Raw genomic sequence first — 21,659 nt, 5'->3', positions numbered from 1 at the left:
TTTTATTTATTGATTTTTATGATACAATTTATACTTTTTCTGAAAGGAAATGTAATGTTAACTAATGAATACAATCATTTTAAACGGTGCGGCTCTCCGCTAACCTCCGCTCCCACAAAGTGGACCCCAAGCCAAAACAATTGCCCACCCCTGGCTTAAATGATTTATAACAAGCAGCGTTCGCGAAGCTCATAATAATACTTCCTGGATGGACACACACACACACACACACACACACACACACACACACACACACATATATATATATATATATATATATATATATATATATATATATATATATATATATATATATATATATAAAGCTATATATAAAGCTAACTTCAACAATTTCTGCGCCATGTTTCCTCAATACACTTTTACGAGAACACAAACGGTATTTTATGTTCTTTTATATTATTATTATTACAGGTTGTGACTAAAAAACGTTATTTTTTTCAATCGAAAGTACCGTTCCATCTATACACTTTTATAATATATAAACACTTTAGCACCAGAATATATAAAATCTTTTTTTTTAAGCCGATATCTCTCAGTTGCCAGTATAGCTTAAGGTCATGTTTGATAGAATAATGAATTGCGCCCATGTAAAATTCAGTACTCTTTAAAACAAATCGTTTAGTTCATTCCACAAGGAATATAAATCTCAACTACAGTAAGTTTCAAGTCAAATTTTAAAAAATGTCTAATGACAGCTGAATTAAAGCTAAATATGTAACCCTGATTAAATATTGTTATTGTTGTTATTATTATTATATGATCACCTTATTCTAAACTGACGTCACACAAACTAAAAAAAAAAAAAAAAAAAAGTCTATATCAAGGGAGGTAACAAATCGGTAATTTTAGCCCATGTAAACTCTTTAATAATTTTAATGCTTAATTTCGTGAAGTCGGTAGAATTAAACATTTTCCCAAGCAATTGATTTTTAATATAAACATATTATCATAAAGAAGAAATAATACATTTTATAATTTAAGATATTTTTCATATTTTACCTGTAACAATTATGTATAGGTATGGCTGTCTAAAGCAGCGGCCTTGGCAACACCAATCAACCAATGGGTGTTCGGTGCAAACTAATGTATGATAAAGAACGGAAGGCTACAACTCGTTTAACGTGTTGTTTGATTCCTTAAATGTTCCAGGCGTGAATACCAGCAAATGACATGTAGACGAAAGTTCCCAAACTTTCAATAAATCTAATGTCTGGCTTTAAACTGTGTTGCTTGCATTGGATTATTAGTCAGTGGTTTTTGGAAAACAGCCAAGAATACAATACATGGAGGGATCACGCGTCTCCAGTCCGGTTTCAAGTGTTCTGTTTGTTCCTGCATGACCAATGAATGGCATATCCAAAAATAGTTATCAGATGTAAACTGCATGAGGATTAAACATATCTGAACAAAGAATTATGTTGGAACAGGACGTAAAATTGCGGTTCAACTCGTAAGCTTCTATGACAGGTTTTACACGGATTTGGATCATAACGGGTGGGAAACTGTTGTAGTGGTATGTTGTTCGCTGTTTAAAGAAAAAATTATGATCCTGATCCGATTGATAGTTCTACCTTATAAGTAGCTAATAACCTGTCCTTTTTTTAGTTTCTTTCTTCTACGTTTACTTACTTTCCTCACCCTACAATTTCTTATCTATGTAAAGCGAACTGTACCATTGACACCCTGCTTTGTTTTGTTGCGCAGTTGTGCCCCAAAGTTTTACATAAATACATCATTAACAATACAAGTCATTGACATCATGGAGTAGAACTGGTGTATTACAATATGATCATGCTGGAGCCTTTGTGAATTTCATTCCATGTAGACTGTTCTCCTCTTTTGATGAAAATTTGAAGTTGGATGTTCGTAATATGTTTTAGTTCGAGAGCCTAAGGCTAAACGAGACAAAGAAGCACTGTTGCCATTAAATCCAGTCGTACCAAGTACGGTGTTGTTATATGTACAAGTGAGATTTACAGGATTTTTGGATTCACTGATTACAGGTTAATTAACATGTGTGACATTGCTTCTATTTGTATCATTGTAGAAAACAGATAAATTGATATAAGGTAGATGAAAATAAGTTGTACATTTCAAAATCTATAATAGTGCATGATAGTGGTAAAGCGTATGAAGAGAGGTACAAACATGGCTACATGTATATATTTGTCATTTATTTGAACTGATATTTGCATCCTAGGAAGGATTTGTATGATGTTCAAGAGGTTCAGTGGAACTTGCCATTTTTCATTAAAACTTCTTTACTTTTCAGGGAAAACAAAAATATTTTGGTCTTTGTGTGTGAAATGAACCACAGTTTTTAAATTTTGAACCTCAGTCTTCAGAATTAAAAAAACCCTGGATCTACCCATGGAGATATATTCAAGGTATTGTTGATAATTATTATAATTCATCTTAAAGACTGATTTAAGAAAACAAAATCAACTTTTTTATACTAGTCCAAAGAATATAAATTGCATTGCTTGAAGAGTCCTGATGGGACTGCATGATTTACCTAGTTAACATCACAGCACTATTGCATTGGTAGCAACCAACATGAAAACTAGAGAACAGTGATCAACGGAACACTGAACTAATTTTCACAGATCTTAAAACATGTCAAAAAATTGTTTTAGCATTGTTGGAAAATTGAATTGTTTTTTTATAAATTAAAGAAGTAATAACTCTATGATTCTATGTAATCTTTCCAGTCAAATCTTTGGTCAAATCCAAATGATGAGCAATGTTACCTAGTGTATGAAAGGATTGACTGACATTTAATTATATTCATATAATTGACATTTATGTATACTCAGATAACTGGCATTTATGTATACTCAGATACTTGACATTTAAGTATACGAAGATACTTGACATTTAAGTACTCTCAGATACTAGACATTGATATACTCTCAGATACTTGACATTTAAGTATACGAAGATACTTGACATTTAAGTATACTCAGATAACTGACATTTAAGTACTCTCAGATACTAGACATTTAAGTACTCTCAGATACTTGACATTTAAGTGTTCTCAGATAACTGACATTTAAGTCCTCTCAGATACTAGACATTTAAGTACTCTCAGATACTTGACATTTAAGTGTTCTCAGATAACTGACATTTAAGTACTCTCAGATACTTGACATTTATGTATACTCAGATTGTTGACATTTAAGTATATTCAGATAACTGACATTTAAGCATAATCAGATAATTGCAGGGCCAGTGGTGGGGGGGCAACCAGAGATATATCCCTGGGGCCGGGCTCATAAGGGGGCCCAGGCCAAACAAAGCTTTTTAATTTTATAAAAGAAACTTGTGTTTTAACAATAACTAAGAGAGGCCCTGGTATTTCTTACCCCAGGGCCCTTGATTGCTCTCTGCGGCCCTGGATATTTGACATTTAAGTATTCTCAGATATTTGACATTTAAGTATGCTCAGATGACCGACATTTAAGTATAATTAGATATTTGTCATTTAAATTTACTCAAGGCCAAGATGTAGGTCTCCCTTAATACAGTATGCCTCTGAAAATAAGACCAGGCAACTAGCTTAATAAATATTGTCTAAAAGTGGGCTTATTACCAGCCAATAAATATTTGGCAACATTTTGTTAAGAGTAGGGTGGGATGGGAACAGGTCTAGCTAATTGTCATCAGATAAATGTTGTATGGACAGCAGGTAGGAAGAGCTTTAAAGGTTTATATGTGCTTCCTAATGGTATTAAGGTATTTAGTGTTGCAGTTAGTGACAAGAACACATAATCCTGATTTCACTCTGTTTTATGTATTTTTGTTTTGGCTTAATAACTTTTCATCACCTTGAGTTTTAATATCAGATGTAGGCTTCAGTCATCACTGCTTATCTTGTTATAAGCATAAGGTAATATTTATAACCAAGAACATTTTTTGCAATGTTTGATTTTCCTCTAGATCTGTGCCAATATCATTAATGTTATAACAAGGTGGTGTTTGTTTTAATTCTTGCAGATTCAGTAATAACTAACTGTTTATATCTGACAGTTTATCATACTTTTTGTTTAAATTTGTTTCTCAGAAACTTTGCCAAATCCCACCTTGTAATAGTGAATACATCTGTAAGACTGTGTCTAAGGGCATTGTTTTTTAAGGTATATGTTTTGATCAGTAATACACAAATTTGTTATCTGTACAGCACTGGCTTCATGTTTACAAACAGTGGCACTGATAATGCTACCCTACCAAACTTTGGGTCACTGCAATATACATTATACGCATTCATTCTGAGAAGCTTTGATGGCTTTAGTCAGCTCTGTTTTTTATTTGATATGTTTTAAACACCTGAAGCAAACACCTGAAGCCATGCCTAAATAGCTATATCAGTAGGATCAGACACTGAACACTTGGAAGTAAAACCATTCAAAGTTGTAGTATTGTAGTACCATATTTATTTGTTTATAATGAGTCCAGCTGCAAACTGCACAGACCCAGATCTGCCATAACATAACATGCTGGCCATCTGGATCTGTGCAGTTTCTTTGGAGTTATCAATAGGACAAACAACATACACTCTGATCTGCAGGCACATTATGTTATGGCAGATTAGGAACTTTGTTGTTTGCAGTTTGACTCAACTTATAAGTGAGTATATACTGTATTGTAATATTATCAATCAGATAATACAAACCTTCACGGTTTTTCAACAAATCTCATAAACTAATGGACTTCATTAATAATACAGAATGTAGAACAGATATAGTAAACCTTATTTTAGTACTATCAGTACATTTTGAAGAATTGTGACATAGTCCTTTTATATGGATGGCTGTATTAAACTGTAAACATTGTGTCCTCAGATTAGTAGAACAATATAATGTTCAAGAAATTATTCATATGAGAATACTGATATAGTTTACAGTCACTAAGCAAGTTGATACCACAACAGTGTTTCTAACCTCTTTATGACATTGTAAAAGCATGCCATTGTTTCCTTACCGGACATCCTGGTACAGTGCCCATTATTCTTCTTCATATTGATTAGTCCCAAAGAATATCTTTGTTTCCTTCATGGACTTAGTGCTGTACTATTCATTACATTGATTATTGGAAAACCTTACCTTTATTAACTTTGTGGACTTCTGACATAGCGTAGACATTGATTATTGTAAAAGCCCATGTTTGTTTCCTAAACAGTGTTATTGATGGTGTTTACGGTATTTCTCTTGTCATAACCCCAAAGAGAGGTATCTTGAAAATTAATTCTTAAAAAATAAAATGGGTTAGATTTATTATCAAATAAAGCTTTTTTTGCATACAGTTTTGCAAACTTTTGTAAATGGTGAGAATGATCTTTTCATGAAGTATGGTCATATTATGGAACTATAATGGTACAGTGGTCATATTATGGAACCATAATGTTACAGTGGTCATATTATGGAACTATAATGTTACAGTGGTATATTATGGAACTATAATGTTACAGTGGTCATATTATGGAACTATAATGTTACAATAGTCATATTATGGAACTATAATGTTACAGTGGTCATATTATGGAACTTTAATGTTACAGTGGTCATATTATGGAACTATAATGTTACAGTGGTCATATTATGGAACTATAATGTCACAGTAGTCATATTATGGAACTATAATGATACAGTGGTCATATTATGGAACTATAATGTTACAATAGTCATATTATGGAACTATAATGTTACAATGGTCATATTATGGAACTATAATGTTACAATGGTCATATTATGGAACTCTAATGTTACAGTGGTCATATTATGGAACTATAATGGTACAGTGGTCATATTATAGAATTAATGTTAACAGTAGTCATATTCTGGAAGAATAATGGTACAGTGGTCATATGGAACTAATGGTACAGTGGTCATGTTCTGGAAGAATAATGGTACAATGGTCATATTATGGAAGAATAATGTTATAGTGGTCATACTATAGAAGATTATTGATACAATGGTCATATTATGGGACAATAATGGTACAGTGATCATATTATTGAAGAATAGTGGTACAATGGTCGTTTTGTGGAAGAATAATTGTATAATGGTCATATTCAGGAAAAATAATTGTACAGTGGTCAAATTATGGACGAATAATGGTACAGTGGTCAAATTATGAGAAAATAATGGTAGAATGGTCACTCACTAAAAGGCCCATTTTGATACCATTCCTGTTATAACACTATTACATTAAACTATATAGTAGTGAATTTATGTATTTTGTACTTTATTACCACTGTATGACTCTGATGGATGGTGTTATAAGGAGGGGGTGCTGCATGTTTCAAATATATTTCTATTTGATTTTGTTTTCTTTCCTTTCCAGGACAGAAATGGCTGGGAATAATAGCTTCATGGTTACGACAGAAAGTAGTTCAGTAAATACAACCACTGAATCACTAGAACTACAAAATACAACTAATGCTACCTCCTTTATCAACACAACCACAGCGGTTCAGAAGACTAATGAGGGTTCTGTGCTGAATTTCTACATTGGCCTAGCCATTGCAGTTTTATCTAGTGTTATGATTGGGTCCAGCTTCATTTTCAAGAAAGTAGGATTGATAAGATATGCAAGGAAGCATGATTCTAGAGCAGGTATTGAACCAAATCCATCTTCCATATATGTGAAAATGTTGATATATCTATGGTAATTTTGAGTTTTGAAAAATATACGTTAAATTTGTTTTTCCAGTTTTTTCATATACACTGTATTAAAGATTGAATTTTTAGCTGCTTTGTCAAATAGTTGTGGCTTATGGATTGATGATGTCTGTCCAGCAGTCTGTATGATTGCTTAGCATCAGAACTGAAGTTGGGATTTGTATTTTGTCATTTCTCAGCCCTCAGACACTATTGCTTGTAGAACACATGACTGATATATCTTTGTTTCAAAAGAAGTACTACAGCAATCATTAAAAATTGGTCACTGTGACTTTTACTTAATGGTTTGCAATCCATTCTTACTTTGTGAAAATTTCAGTATTGAAACCAAGTATCAATTTCCCTACCTGTAAATTTTTATTAATTATGCATACCTGTTAATGTACATCTCCACCATATTCAGGAGTTATAAGCTTGTTTCTTTTGTTGAACCCAGACTGCAGCACTCCATTATGGGAAATAAAATCACCAGCATTTTATACATTTTAACAAATGATTATTATGAAATATTTTCAGTTTTATACTTTTGCTCACTTTTGAAATAAAATATATGCTTTCTAATTTTTGCAATTGGAGCATGACAAGTGCTTGTTTTTAGATCCATGCTTTAAAAAAAGTTTTTATGTGATTTTTCTAAACTGAAATCTCCATGCTTAAGTTTAGATTCAGACCTAAACTACATGTATTGCCATTTATTTGTGAAGAACAATATTTATCAAGATAATCATTCAATTACATGATTATCTATACTATACTTATATAACTGCTTTGAATCTATCTAAAAGTGGGGGACAGTGGCAGGATGTACGATTTTTTCTTCATGTGAATTTATGTTTGCTTATTTTCTGTGAACTGTTCATGTACATAAATAATTTTCATTTTGTTAACTGTATTAATACCGTATATACTCGCATATAAGCTGAATAATTTAAGAAAAAGTAAAGGCCTGTAAGAAGGGGGTACGGCTTATCTGCGGGCCAATGTGTAAACTTAACAGTTTTTAGGTCTTTTTTTTGACTGTGGATAAAGGTACATATAGACTTCATAATAAAGGTAAATATAGACTTCATAATTTGTGGGCCGGTTGAGTTTACCAGGGAGACCATGCTGAACTCTAATGTACAGTACTTACACAGTGCAAAGCGTGCATAGCGTCACTTAAATCCTTACTTATTCCCAAACAGAGATGCAGATTTTGTTTTATTTATTGTTTCGACCAAATTGCATTCTTCCGGATAACATTTCAGCTAGTTCTTAATAGTTGCTTCATTTACATTGAATCACGCACTCACTAGTTACTCATTTCAATGATATAAGCGATCCTACACATTGAGGTAATTATTTTTAAAAAGGTGCGCACGTTTATTTGTACACGGCACATAACCATCCTAATTTACATGTTCGTGAAGAGTAGTAATAATAAAGGCTAAAATTCTCATAGAGATAAACTAAGATCAACATCAATCAATTTTAGTTTTGTGTTTTAGCTGAACAAACATAACTTTCCACACAATGGAAAGCTTGATGTCTCGGTGTCTCCTATGTTGATAGTTGGCGAATTTGTATTTCATTTTGCGACAGCAGTACAGGCCACTTAATCATTAAAACCCTGAAACTGGCTTGTGATAAGAGAGACTTTTGACCTGTGACTATACCAGATTAACATTGGTATATAGGGTATAAAAATGACAGGTGTTCACTCGTGTAAGTTTTTTTCGTGGGAATGGAGCTATAGCATATGGAATTACAGCATTAGTAGTGATCATTCTTGAAATTGAAATTAATTGTGGATGATTTTATTGCTGTGGTTTATCTTTTTGTTCTGGTTTATTTTTTATTTTTATATTATTCTAGAGGTAAAAATAATCATTCATTTGTGTGAATAATGTTCAAACTTAACATTTTATTTAGTGAAGAAGCGAATGTTTTATACTAAAATATTTATTTCGTCACAACAATGATTCACAGGTGATACAACAGAACATGTAGGACTTTTCTTGTTTAGAAGGTATGAAAATCAAAGACAGTGTAATAATCAGGAGTTCTCTATAAAAATCGGAAAATATTATGAAATTGGGAGGTAGGCGTGGAGCGACCCCAAAAATCAGGAGTTTTTTTCCCCTGCCAGCGTGAAAGTTGACAGGTATGGTGTAAGGTTGCTTACATCAAAGCAAACTACAACGGTATTAGCATAATTTTTGAAGTATTGTTTCAAAAACTTTATAAGAAAACAGAAAATTAAATAAATTACTTTTTTTAAATACAATTTTGCCTAAATAAATGCATTTAGAACTTAACTCGTGCCTCTTGAGATGCCTCAGAGTTGCAAGTTGGCTTATATGAGGGATATGCACTTTTTAGTGTTTATACCTGTTCAGTTTGGGGGTCAGCTTATAATAATAATAATAATGAGAACTTTGTATAGCGCCTAATCTTTAGTAGCTGTAAGTGCTTTACAACATTAGACAACACCTATAAGATAAAAAACATATAATGATATGATTACAAAAACAAACACCATGAAATTAGAAAACATTAATAAAACATGCTGAGAATATTTAAGGTAGGAAACATTATTAGGTCTTTAAGTTTGTTCTTGCAGTCAAAAGAGCTTTTATGTGAGTATATACAGTATGTAATCAAACTTTTGAAAATAAATTTTATATGGTATTGAATTACTGTTGTACATTGGGATTCAACTTGTTCAGTCTATCAAATATGTATAACAAACTTTAGGCTTTTCATAAATGTCTCTGTTTTAAATACTGGTACATTGTATGGTTTCTGAACACTAGTTATTATAATTGTTTTTGTTATTATTATTATTATTATTATTATTTTGCAGGAGAGGGAGGGCATGGCTACCTCAAACAGTGGCTTTGGTGGGCAGGAATGATTCTCAGTAAGTAAAAGCTAAGATTTCCATGATTTTTCCTGACATAGTATAACTTGTATATAATTTATGCTAATAGACTATAATGTTACTGTACCTGCAACAGAAATGAGTGGTGCAAATTGTTCTGACTGTGAAACAAAATAAGCATAAAACCCTGTAACCTGTCATCTGGTCATGAGAGTAACAAACATAAATCAGGATCTGACAGATCATGCATTTGGACCCCAGGGCTATCAGAATGGTGGGTCTGGGCTACCATATATATTGAAGCTAAGAAGGCCAGGCGTTTGAATCCTAGTACTGTCAGAGTGATGAGTCTAGGCTACCATATGTATTGAAGTTAAGAAGCCCAGGCCCTTGAACCCTAGGGCTATCAGAATGATTGGTCTTGGCTACCATGTATATTGAAGCTAAGAAGTCAAGGCCCTTGAACCCTAGGGCTTTCAAAATGATGGATCTTGGCTACCATATATTTTAAGTTAAAACTCCCAGGCCCTGGAGCCCTAGGGCTATCAGAATGATGGGTCTTGGTTATTATATAAACTGTATTTTGAAATCAGGAAGCCCAGTGGGTACTGTATGATATAGATTCTTTCTATATATTTCAGAATTCCTACAAATTACTTAGAAATGGTGCATACTTTTAATGACACACAATAAAGTTAAAGGATAGTCTAGAAGCTAACTGTTTCACATGTAGACCACCATCGCTGATTTTACAATTTCTCCAACCCTAAATGAAAATCCCTGCAGAAATTCCCCTATGGTAGATCGGATTTAGTATACTGCTAAGAATGGACAGTCATTTGAAGCAATATTAAAAATTTTAATATTTGTCTCACCTGGACACATACGGTATGGTCCTTTACCTTTTTGTCCAGTATGCATTATTCCTTTCCACTAATTATTTACAACTTCTTACAATTTTCATATGATTTTACAGGAAGTATTCTAGCGAAAAGGGATTTCAAATTTCAAAAATGCTCATGCTCGATGGAATTTTATAAATAACATCCATGTCTAAAGGTCCTTCAAATATTTTAAAATAATACCGATTCATTGTCAGATATGACTGCCATTATTAAACACAAAAATAATTTAAACACCTTTTCTCAAAAACTGTTCAGCAGAATTCAGTCCAGTTTGATTAAAAAGTATTTTCAGATTGATGAATTTTAAATTTTGCAAATATTTTGATTTGCAGTCAATTCCAGCAACTGTTACAAATGGCTGAAAAAACTTTAATCACCTTCTAAATCAGAATTTGATTAAACAGAATTGAATCAAATTTGACAAATATCACCCTGGCCTAGATGGCTTTCAAATTACTTAAATAATGCCCTCTGGCTTTAAAAAGAGACCACAGAAACTAATGATACAAAAACTTTTAAGGACTTGTTTCTTTTAAAATAACTGCTGAACAGATTTCAACCAAATTTGACAAATAGCATTCTGACATAGATGACGTTATACTTTGTCAGATTGCGTTGACTTGCAATCAGATATGGCCAGAATTAGTAGCAACAGAAAAAGCTGTCAGCAACTTCTATTAAAAAAACTTGTTGAAATCTGGCAAAATTCTTAAGAAAGACATCAACATAAAGACCTCTCAAATTTGTATAAATGATGCCAATCTGCCATCAAATATGGCCATTAGTACTAAACAAAGATAAAAACTTTTACTGACATTCTGTTCAATCACTGTGCATAAGAATTTAGCCAACTTTGAAAGAAAATATTTGCCATTAAGGGCTTTAAAATTTACACAAATGGTGCTGATTTGATGTCAGATATGGATGCCATTTTTGAAAATAGAAAGTCCTTTAAATGGATTCTCAAAATCCATGAAATATTGACAGATTTGACAGCGTGCATTCTGGCATGAATGACTTTTAAGTATTACATCATGTCAATCTGTTGTCAGTTATGGCAGCTGTTACTGAAAACAGAACAACTTTTAATAACTTCCTTTAAAAAGCCACTTAGACTTTAATAATATATGTTTCCGGTTTCATGTTTTAAAAAAGTTGAGTTGGTCAGTCTGAAAAAGACCTTTCTGGTATACATTTCTTTCACACTTTTTTCTTTTGATAAAGACCTTGTCAGATCTACAAGACAAATAAGGTAAGATAGATAATGCAGCCTCTATATAATTACTTAAATAAGTTGCACCATTGCAATATAACTTTCTGTAAATATGAAGCTGACAGAGATTAGAGAGAATTGCGAATGGCATCCATTACTGAATTATGCTTTATAGTCAGAATATGTATTGTAGTTACTGCACAGCTCATTGTACCACCAGAGATAGTAAACGGAAAACATAGAGATCATATGAATCTTGGTTGAACTCGTGCTTTTCTGTTAAATCAGTATTGAATATATTATGAAAAATCATCAATGGCAAAAATCAAAGTACATGTATCAAACACCTTTTAAAGTCCCAATGCCGCCATTACATGTAAAAATCGTATATGCCAAATCATCTGAATAATACTGAATCTTGAAAGATATCGGTCCTCCACATCGTTGAGTTCCATTAAAACCAGATAATATCAACGTTTCATTACATTATGAGCCATGTAATATCTACCTAGAGCTGAGATACCCTGCCATTTTCCACATGTGCACGTCAAATTAATCTGATGTTGATCAGTGATCAGCCAATTTCACTCAGATTGTCTTCTTATGAGTGACTTTGCTGAATGCATTAAGGGGTGGATCTCTTAAATCTAAACTGAATATTAAATCTCTTAAATCTGAACTGAATATTTGAACATTAGCCTAGCATCTTGATTATTTCAAAAAATGGTTTATGTCAGACAGCTTTTCTAACAAATAATTTCCATCCTTTCAGACTTTAGTTAGATTGGAAGAATGGTGAAATTTATGACAAACTGTGGCTTTTGGGGCTTTAAGAAACCCAATGATATAGTCACGACCTTACCAACAATATATTACAGAAACAATTGACTTTCTTAAGTCCATGTCACTTTAGCAGGCTTAGATGACATGCACTGCCAGTTTTTGAAACACTTACTATATATACTCGTTTATCTGTCCAACAGCAAACAGCAAACCTGATCTGCCTTTGCATAAAGTGTTAGCAGACCTGGGTCATTACAGTTTATTAGAAGCAATCAATAGAACAAACAACTTAGATCTTGATCGGCAGGGGCATTATGCAAGGCATCAGACCACTAAATATTTTACACCCAGAGAACCAGTCTACTGGTGGGGAAAAAACCCTCAATATTTTTAGATGCACCCATTTGCTTGTAAATGGACTATACACTTTTTAAACTTCAGTCTTTCTACTGTAGTTGGCAACAAGATATTTACTTTCATTTTGATATCCTGTATATAATTTCCTGTTAACAAGATAGCTTGGTACATGTGCATGGATATTTTATTAGGTGTAGGCCAGTGAGTCCCCAGTTTAGTAGCATGAGGTGAAAGAAAATGCTGTGAAATACATTTTTCCATAGCTGAAAATTGTCTAACTCTAATGAATAGAATCATGTGTGATTTGTATGTCAGTCTATTCAAGAAATTAATTTTATTTATTTATATATGATAAGTTCAATGGGAAATGAATTAGCAGTCTGATCCATGCAGTAGCAGCTCATGGTCTATCTTGTTTGCAGTTTAACTCGACTTATAATTGAGTATACATGGTATCCGATACACCCTAAATACACTACTCAGCATTTTCAATAACACCACTCCCTATACCATCACAACCAAGCACACCAGGAAAATGATGCTGCAAAGCTGGTGGAATAGGGACTCATTCATAGCAGTCACACATGTATGTTGACCTAGTAATCAATTCTCATCTGACTAGGTAGTCATTTTTAATGAATGTGTTGTCTAATACATCTACTGTACAAGTAAATGAAAGGAAATCTGAACAGGTCCAAACATTAGAAGAAAAAAATTAATTTTTTGGTCATTTTCTAATTTGTAATGGTCAGAAAATGTCTATGGCCAGCAGGCAAAAAATATTATTAGCTAGGAAACCTGAAAGAGCTCTGACAGAAAGCATTCAAGTTTAATGGTATTTTAACACTTATCCAAAAAAAGATGTCAGTATACCATCAAACATGGCCATCAATACTAAAAATAAGAAAAGATTTACATAACTTTTATACAAACAAAGAATACAAAGTAACAGAATTGACCACTTTTGACAGAAAGTGTTGTGACCTGTACGCCTTTCAGGATTGGGTGTAAATGAAGATATAAAAAGTAGGTGAAGGAATCATGTTTTAATAACATGTAATCAGCAACATTAGATGAAATTGGTTCTGAAAACATCCCACTGACCCAGATTTCTTGGCTGTTCATCAGAGCTGCAGGAGATGGCCTACTTGGCCAGATTGTTGATTACATATTGGCAGCTGGGTGGAGAATTGTGTGCTGAAATCTTTTTCTCTCTTCTCTCTCGTTACAGTGTGTTTTGGAGAGGTTTCAAACTTTGCTGCATATGCCTTTGCTCCAGCCACATTGGTTACTCCCCTTGGTGCACTTAGTGTCATAACCAGGTAAGAGACAAACCTTTATGTTTCATTAATATTGTTATCATATTAAATGAGTTATGGTTCATACCAGCAGGTATGCATTGATATGAATTTATTGTAGATCATTACAATACATATAATGACATATTTTACATGGTTAACATTTACATAACTTTTATATATATAAAAAAAGGCTTATCTTCAAAATTGTGTTGGACTTCAGCATATCTTCATTATGGTACCCATCACAATAACACAATTCTTGATAATAACACGGTTGCACAATGGAATCAGAGTTAAAACGTAAACCAGTAAATGTCTATATTCCAAGATTCATTTGACTGGTAGATTCATGAAACAATTCTAATCAATTTACATAACTGAAACTCATAGCCACAATCGGAATTTGTTCCTAACCACAGTTGCATCCAGCTACAGTTTGAATTCGTCCCTAGCCACTATTGTATTCAGCTACAGTCCGAGTATGTCCGTCCCTAACCCCAGTTGCATCCAGCTCTAATCAGACTTTGTCCTAGACATGGTTGCATTGAGCTACAATATGAACTTGTACCCAGTCACAACTGTGTATAGCAACAATGAGAATTCATCCCTAGCATTCATATACAGTCTGAATTTGTCCATAGCCACTACTGTATTCAGCTACAGTCTGAATGTGTTCAGATTCTATTGCATTCAGTTACAATCTGAATTTGCCCCTGGCCACTTCTGTATTCAGCTACAGTTTGAATTTGTCCCTAACTACTATTGTTTTCAGCTACAATCTGAATTTGTCCCAAGCCACTACTGTATTCAGCTTCAGTCTGCATTTGTCCCTAGCTACTATTTCCTTCAGCTACTGTCTGAATTTGCCCCTAGCTACTGTTGCATTCAGCTACAATCTGAATTTGTCCCAAGCCACTACTGTATTCAGCTACTGTCTGAATTTGTCCCTAGCTACTATTGTATTCAGTTACAATCTGAATTTGACCGCTCTGGTGGCCTAGCAGTTAGAGCGTCTGCCTCAGACGCAGGAGGTTGGGGGTTTGATCTTCGGCCAAGTCATACCAAAGACTTAGGAAAATGGCACAAACAGCTGCCTCGCTTGGCACTCAGCATTAAGAGGTCATTGTTAGGACTGGTTGGCCTGGTGTCAGGATAATGTGAATGTGGGGGACATCATGCTACATGTCTGCAGCATGATGCCTTAGTGCTAGACATCACTATAAACTGCCACACTGCAGACATCGTGGCGATATGACTGAAAAATTGTTAAAGCTACATTAAAAAATCCAAATCACACACACACACACACACAATCTGAATTAATCCCAAGCCACTACTGTATTCAGCTACTGTGTGAATTTGTCCCAAGCCACTACTGTATTCAGCTACTGTCTGAATTTGTCCCAAGCCTCTACTGTATTCAGCTACTGTCTGAATTTGTTCCAAGCAACTACTGTATTCAGCTACTGTCTGAATTTGTCCCAAGCCACTACTGTATTCAGTTACAATCTGAATTTGTCCCAAGCCACTGCTGTGTTCAGCTACAGTCTGAATTTGTCCCAAATCACTACTGTATTCAGCTACAGTCTGAATTTGTCCCTAGCTACTATTGCATTCAGTTACAATCTGAATTCATCCCTATCCACTACTTTATTCAGCTGCAGTCTGAATTTGTCCTTAGCCACTACTGTATTCAGCTGCAGTCTGAATTTGTCCCAAGCCACTACTGTATTCAGCTACTGTCTGAATTTGTCCAAAGCCACTAATATATTCAGCTACTGTCTGAATTTGTCCCAAGCCACTACTGTATTCAGTTACAATCTGAATTTGTACCAAGCCACTACTGTATTCAGTTACAATCTGAATTTGTACCAAGCCACTACTGTATTCAGCTACTGTCTGAATTTGTCCCAAGCCACTATTGTGTTCAGCTACAGTCTGAATTTGTCCCAAGCCACTACTATATTCAGTTACAATCTGAATTTGTCCCAAGCTACTACTGTTTTCAGCTACTGTCTGAATTTGTCCCAAGCCACTACTGTATTCAGTTACAATCTGAATTTGTACCAAGCCACTACTGTATTCAGTTACAATCTGAATTTGTACCAAGCCACTACTGTATTCAGCTACTGTCTGAATTTGTCCCAAGCCACTATTGTGTTCAGCTACAGTCTGAATTTGTCCCAAGCCACTACTATATTCAGTTACAATCTGAATTTGTCCCAAGCTACTACTGTTTTCAGCTACTGTCTGAATTTGTCCCAAGCCACTACTGTGTTCAGCTACTGTCTGAATTTGTCCCAAGCCACTACTGTGTTCAGCTACAGTCTGAATTTGTCCCAAGCCACTACTGTATTCAGCTACTGTCTGAATTTGTACCAAGCTTCTACTGTGTTCAGCTACAGTTATTATATATGGTAATATGATACAAGAGTCCCAAAATTGTGATATGAATGGATGAATAGTTGAACCTGGCATTCATTTCACACCAGTTAAATATCAATACATCTGAGCAAGCAGTAGTTAGTGACCAACCATTTAATCAGGGGAGGGGGGGGGGCTGGGATTTTCTTTCCAACCAGGATATTTTTTGCTTCCTTACCTCAAGAATTTTGTCTTCACTTAATAGGATAGATAAAATTAGTTCCTTTTTTCAATAAATCAGAGCAAAAACAATTTTTTTCAAGCTATTTGTGTGCCTTTTTTTTAAAAAACCCTATGTGAACCCCTCCCTAGAAATTTAAATACTCTATCCTTTAATCCCTCACGTAGCAATAATCATTTGGCCAAAAGAGAAACAAGTCTTAAACATATCCCTCCAAATCAGGCTGCTTGCATTTTTCCATCACCAGAAAGAAAGCAGCAGAACTTATATTATGTTGGTTATGTTTGTCACTCATTTCTATAATGTAATCCCCAAAATAAAATATATCAGTCCTGTAAGGTCCATCTGCAGTGAGGGAGCCAAGGTAGTTCAGTACCAACTTAGACTAACCCAGGTCAGCTGCCTTAAAGTGCCCAACCCCTACCCCACCCCGAACTACCCCCCCCCCCCCACCAAACACACCTATAAAAATGAGTGTAAAACAACCAGAATAGTTCCTAAAGTAAGTTTTCTTTACAGTCGAACAATTAAAATTATGCGCTGGAAATTTTTCACATATAGGAGTTAACGAGGGCTTCACCCTACGGGCCCTGCCAGGGGTTCCAATCCCACAGAGCCTTGGTCAACATGTTTACCCCTCACACACACCCCCCACACCCCACACCCCCACCCTGATGATATGGATCTGCCCCTGAAAACAGCTGAATGTCTACATAATGTAATAAAAACAATCTGGCAAGTTCATTTTCAGAATGTAAACAGGTACACTGTGGGCCATAAAAATTGTGCTACGTGCTCATGCCGTTACCCTTCGTCCCATTTGTGAGCAGTTGTATGATCTGTTTACAATATTTATCATTTACAAACTTCATTTTATCCTTGTTTACCTATAGTGTGGTGGGGTCAACTTTGTTCAGAATCAGCCTGTAGTGAGGTGGGCCAACTTAGTTCAGGGTCAACTGTTACATACATTTAATTCATTTTGTGTGAATAACTTCTATCCATAATTGAGGATAGTTTTGGCACGTACCTGCTTTTTGCCTTTTTTTCAAGTTAAAAATATGTTGTTTACATGGGTTTGAGTTCATGGCCCAGCCTTGATTATGACTTCAGAATATTCTAGAACCAAACTTGTTTACAGTTTGGGGGAATTTTCCATTGAGATGATCAATTAATTTTCAGAAAATGTATTTGTGATATAGGTAAAGTGGGAATCTACATAATTTTGAGATCAGCTAAATTGTTCATTCCTTATTTAATTACAGTCAGTAGAAGTATTTACTGTTGTGTTCAGATTTAATTTTAGAGGAATCTTTTAATTAAAATTATTCGTTGGCATTACAAAGTGCTCATTGATATTTGGGAAAAAAAACACTAATTTTGGATTATTGAGGACTCATTCAAAGACATTCTGGATTATATCATTGTATTACAGCAAGACTTCTGGTACATCAGCACATTTAAGCATATTCAAAATTGGAATTCATTTGGAACACCGCTGGAATTCATTTGGAACATTATACTTTTGGACTTGTGATAAAACCTTTAGGATTATTTGGGATTTAATTCAAAATATTGTCAGTTCCATTTAAATTTTCACTTTGCATTCTTGGGAAAAACTTATTTGTTGGTTTTGCTTTTTCTGTTTCTTAGTTTAAGATCATAAAGTCCTAACACAACCTATACTGTGGTTGGTGCCAACATAGTTCAGGGTCACAGTGCTACAAGGTTGTCATATATGAATGGAATTTTGAAATGAGTGCAGTCTTGGTTTGACTGCAGTCATATCAAATGTTTATCATAAATTGCTTTAAACTGTAGTGTAATTAAAAAGTAATGATAAATCTTTTTTAGTATTAACATAAATTTATTTAACTTGATAGTGCTGTGCTGTCAGCAAGGTTCCTAAAGGAGCACTTAAATATACTGGGGAAAATTGGATGTGCTTTGTGCTTACTGGGGGCGACTGTTGTGGTGGTTCATTCTCCAAAAGAAGCTGAAGTGAAAAGCATGGAAGAACTGCTGCAGAAACTTATAGGACCAGGTAATTCAGAGTTATCTCCCTTACCTCAGCACTTTTATGTTCTACATTTGATTTACATTTACTTATAAAGGATATTAGCTTAACATGAAGTACTTGAAATGACTTATTTACCTACAAAATTAATAATATCTGTGCATTTATTTCTGTGTCCTAGGAAATTCTGCTTGAACAATCAAAATTTTACTGGTCCATTTATTGCTTATTTTAAGAGGGTCGATTTGATCTTAATGTATGTCCACAGCACTATCCTGTCTCAGCTCCATTTCTTGTGGTAATTTTTTTCCATTCTTAAGATGTAGATTTTTATAGAATATTTTGTGTCTTTTATGTTTAAATCACATGAAAATCTAACCTTTTTTTCCCTTGTCTATGCAGCTTTCATTGCATATGGATGTTTTATGGTGATAGTGGCGGTGGTCTTCATCATAGTCATAGCTCCAAGATATGGGCAAAAGAATGTGCTGGTCTATATCATAATTTGTTCTACACTTGGATCATTCACTGTACCTGGGTGTAAAGGACTTGGACTTGCTATCACAGAGACCATTGGAGGCCGCAATCAATTCGTCAACTGGCTTACTTATGTTTTATTTGTTATCACAGCCATATGCATTGTGGTTCAGATCAACTTCCTTAATAAAGCCCTGGACACATACAACACAGCTATTGTGACACCTATTTACTATGTTATTTTCACCACCTGTGCAATAACTGGATCCCTTATTCTTTTCCAAGAATGGGGTCATATGACATTTGAGAATATTCTGGGAGGTGTTTGTGGATTTCTCGTTATCGTAACTGCTATATTTCTGATGCATGCTTTTAAGGATCTAAAAATTAGCCTTGCTAACTTATCTAGGCTAATAAAACAGTCCCAGGAGGAGGTCGATAGCAATACAAATGGCACTTTAAACGGTCCGGTCAATGAGGGTTTTTGTGATCCAGAAAGTGTACAGCTAGACAGTAATGAAAATTTGCAATCCATTAAAGAGGTAAATGGTGATAAAAATAACATTTTAAATGGTCAGGTCAATGAGGGTTTTTGTGATCCAGAAAGTGTACAGCTAGACAGTAATGAAAATTTGCAATCCATTAAAGAGGTAAATGGTGATAAAAATAACATTTTAAATGGTCACATCAGTGTTGGATTTTGTGAACCAGGTGTACAACTAGATGGTTATGAATTTTTGGAATCCAGGGATGAGGAAAATGATGATAAATATGCCATTTTAAATGGTCATGTCGGTTTTTGTGTACCAGAAGGTGTACAACTAGACAGTATTGGAAATTCGGAATCCAGGAAGGAATATCAAAATAAGCCAGAACAATTTTGATGATTGTGACATCAAAGTTGAATTAAATGAATGTTTCATATTTATTCCTTTATAAAAAACATTTCCAGTGGTAAACAGAATGTCTTTGTGAGATCTCTGTCAAACAAGGCTCTGGTAAAATAAAATTAGTTTTTCTTGTAAGACCACAATAGTAGTTTTACAAAATTTATAATCGTGATTTGATTGGACAAATAGATGCACTGATGTAATATACATCCTTGAAATGATCTGATGATGCAATTTTCTTCATGTAAACATGGATTGTTTTATTGGCTGGTTTAGACACATCAGCATTGGAGCATAAAGTGATGGTTCAGTAATGTTCTCTTAACCTTGCAATAGGATTCTGGCTTGAATGATTGCAGAAATATTTCCAGATAAATTTGAGATCGGGAGTAATGTCTTTATATTTTTTCTCCTTAAAGATTTTACCAAAGCACATTATGTTTGTAGCAATTATTAGTAAAGTGATTTACCTGACTGCCATATGGCAAAGAGTGACGAAAGAGTCATGCAAGAGTCCTATGGCAAAGAGTCATGCAAGAGTCCTGTTGAACATAGCAGGTATTTCACAGAGCCATATGAGAGTCTGTTTGAACAAGATCTTTGGTTGTTTTTTTCTGGAACCTTCCGCAGCTTGTACCCATATTTACATTTGAAGTTTTAAACTAACCTGTGGTATCTAAGAGTGAATATATTTGTTTCCACTCCATAGGAATGGCTTGGCTATTATTATTCCTATTACATGTTTAATCCACGTGACTTAGAGGCATTGGGATGTAGCTAGTTATGATCTCTGAGAAGCTTTTTATGTTCTAAGTTTGTGGTGTTGGAATCATGTTAGCAACGCTGTTCAGATGTAGATAGAGGTAAAGGCTGCAGAGGGTCCCAGAGAAAATGTTAGATCACAATTGATTTAAAATCATTATATTAATATATATATATATATATATATATATATTAGCTTATAAAATAAGTCCAACTTCAAACTGCACAGACCCAGATCAGCTGTGGCATAATGCAGATCTGGTTCTATGCAATTGAGGGGAGTAATCAGTAGAACAGTCAACATTGACCCTGATCTGCTGGTGCATTATGCTATGACAGATCAGGATCTTTCTTTTTTGCAGTTTGTCACGAATTATAGTGAGTACATATTCCTTTATGTTATTTTGTGATAAAGTTAGCCCATTTGAAAACACCTATATCCACAAGAGTGCATCGAGTGATACTTTAGTTTACATCGTTATGTTAACATCAAGACTGTAATGTTTGTTATGCTGTTAGTATTGAAAGGACAAATTTTGTCAACCTGTAAACAGAAATCATCGTTTGCAACACAGCTTGATTATAAATTAAACATTTAATGCTTTTCCTAAAGACACCCCCTCATGGATGTAGAATAGGCTTGATATGACATCCCTCATCAAAAGAGGTAAACAGGCACAGCGGTGGCTTAGTTGTTAGCAATCCAGATTTGTGACTGAAAGGATACTGATTTGAATCCTAGCACAAGATCAGTCCAGGTCTGGTACCAGGGTGTATCCTTGTGC

General features: G+C 34.4%; 1 protein-coding gene across 1 annotated transcript; it reads left to right on the top strand.

Moving 5' to 3' along the window:
• The first annotated feature begins 1,138 nt into the window (after window positions 1–1,138).
• Window positions 1,139–20,994, top strand: LOC149798175 (magnesium transporter NIPA2-like). The gene is made up of 7 exons (XM_089963281.1): window positions 1,139–1,534; window positions 2,294–2,408; window positions 6,364–6,635; window positions 9,547–9,603; window positions 14,054–14,144; window positions 18,612–18,772; window positions 19,148–20,994. Exons 2-7 carry the CDS (start codon window positions 2,392–2,394, stop codon window positions 20,104–20,106), a joined length of 1,557 nt encoding a protein of 518 aa, XP_089819407.1. The 5' UTR covers window positions 1,139–1,534; window positions 2,294–2,391; the 3' UTR covers window positions 20,107–20,994.
• The last annotated feature ends 665 nt before the right edge of the window (window positions 20,995–21,659 follow it).

This window comes from Sinohyriopsis cumingii, chromosome 6 (assembly GCF_028554795.1).
Source record: "Sinohyriopsis cumingii isolate HCF-2022 chromosome 6, ASM2855479v2, whole genome shotgun sequence".
In the NCBI taxonomy this organism is placed as follows: Eukaryota; Metazoa; Mollusca; class Bivalvia; order Unionida; family Unionidae; genus Sinohyriopsis; species Sinohyriopsis cumingii.
The sequence above is the reverse complement of the archived record's forward strand: the minus strand, read 5'-3'. Positions and strand labels throughout refer to the sequence as shown.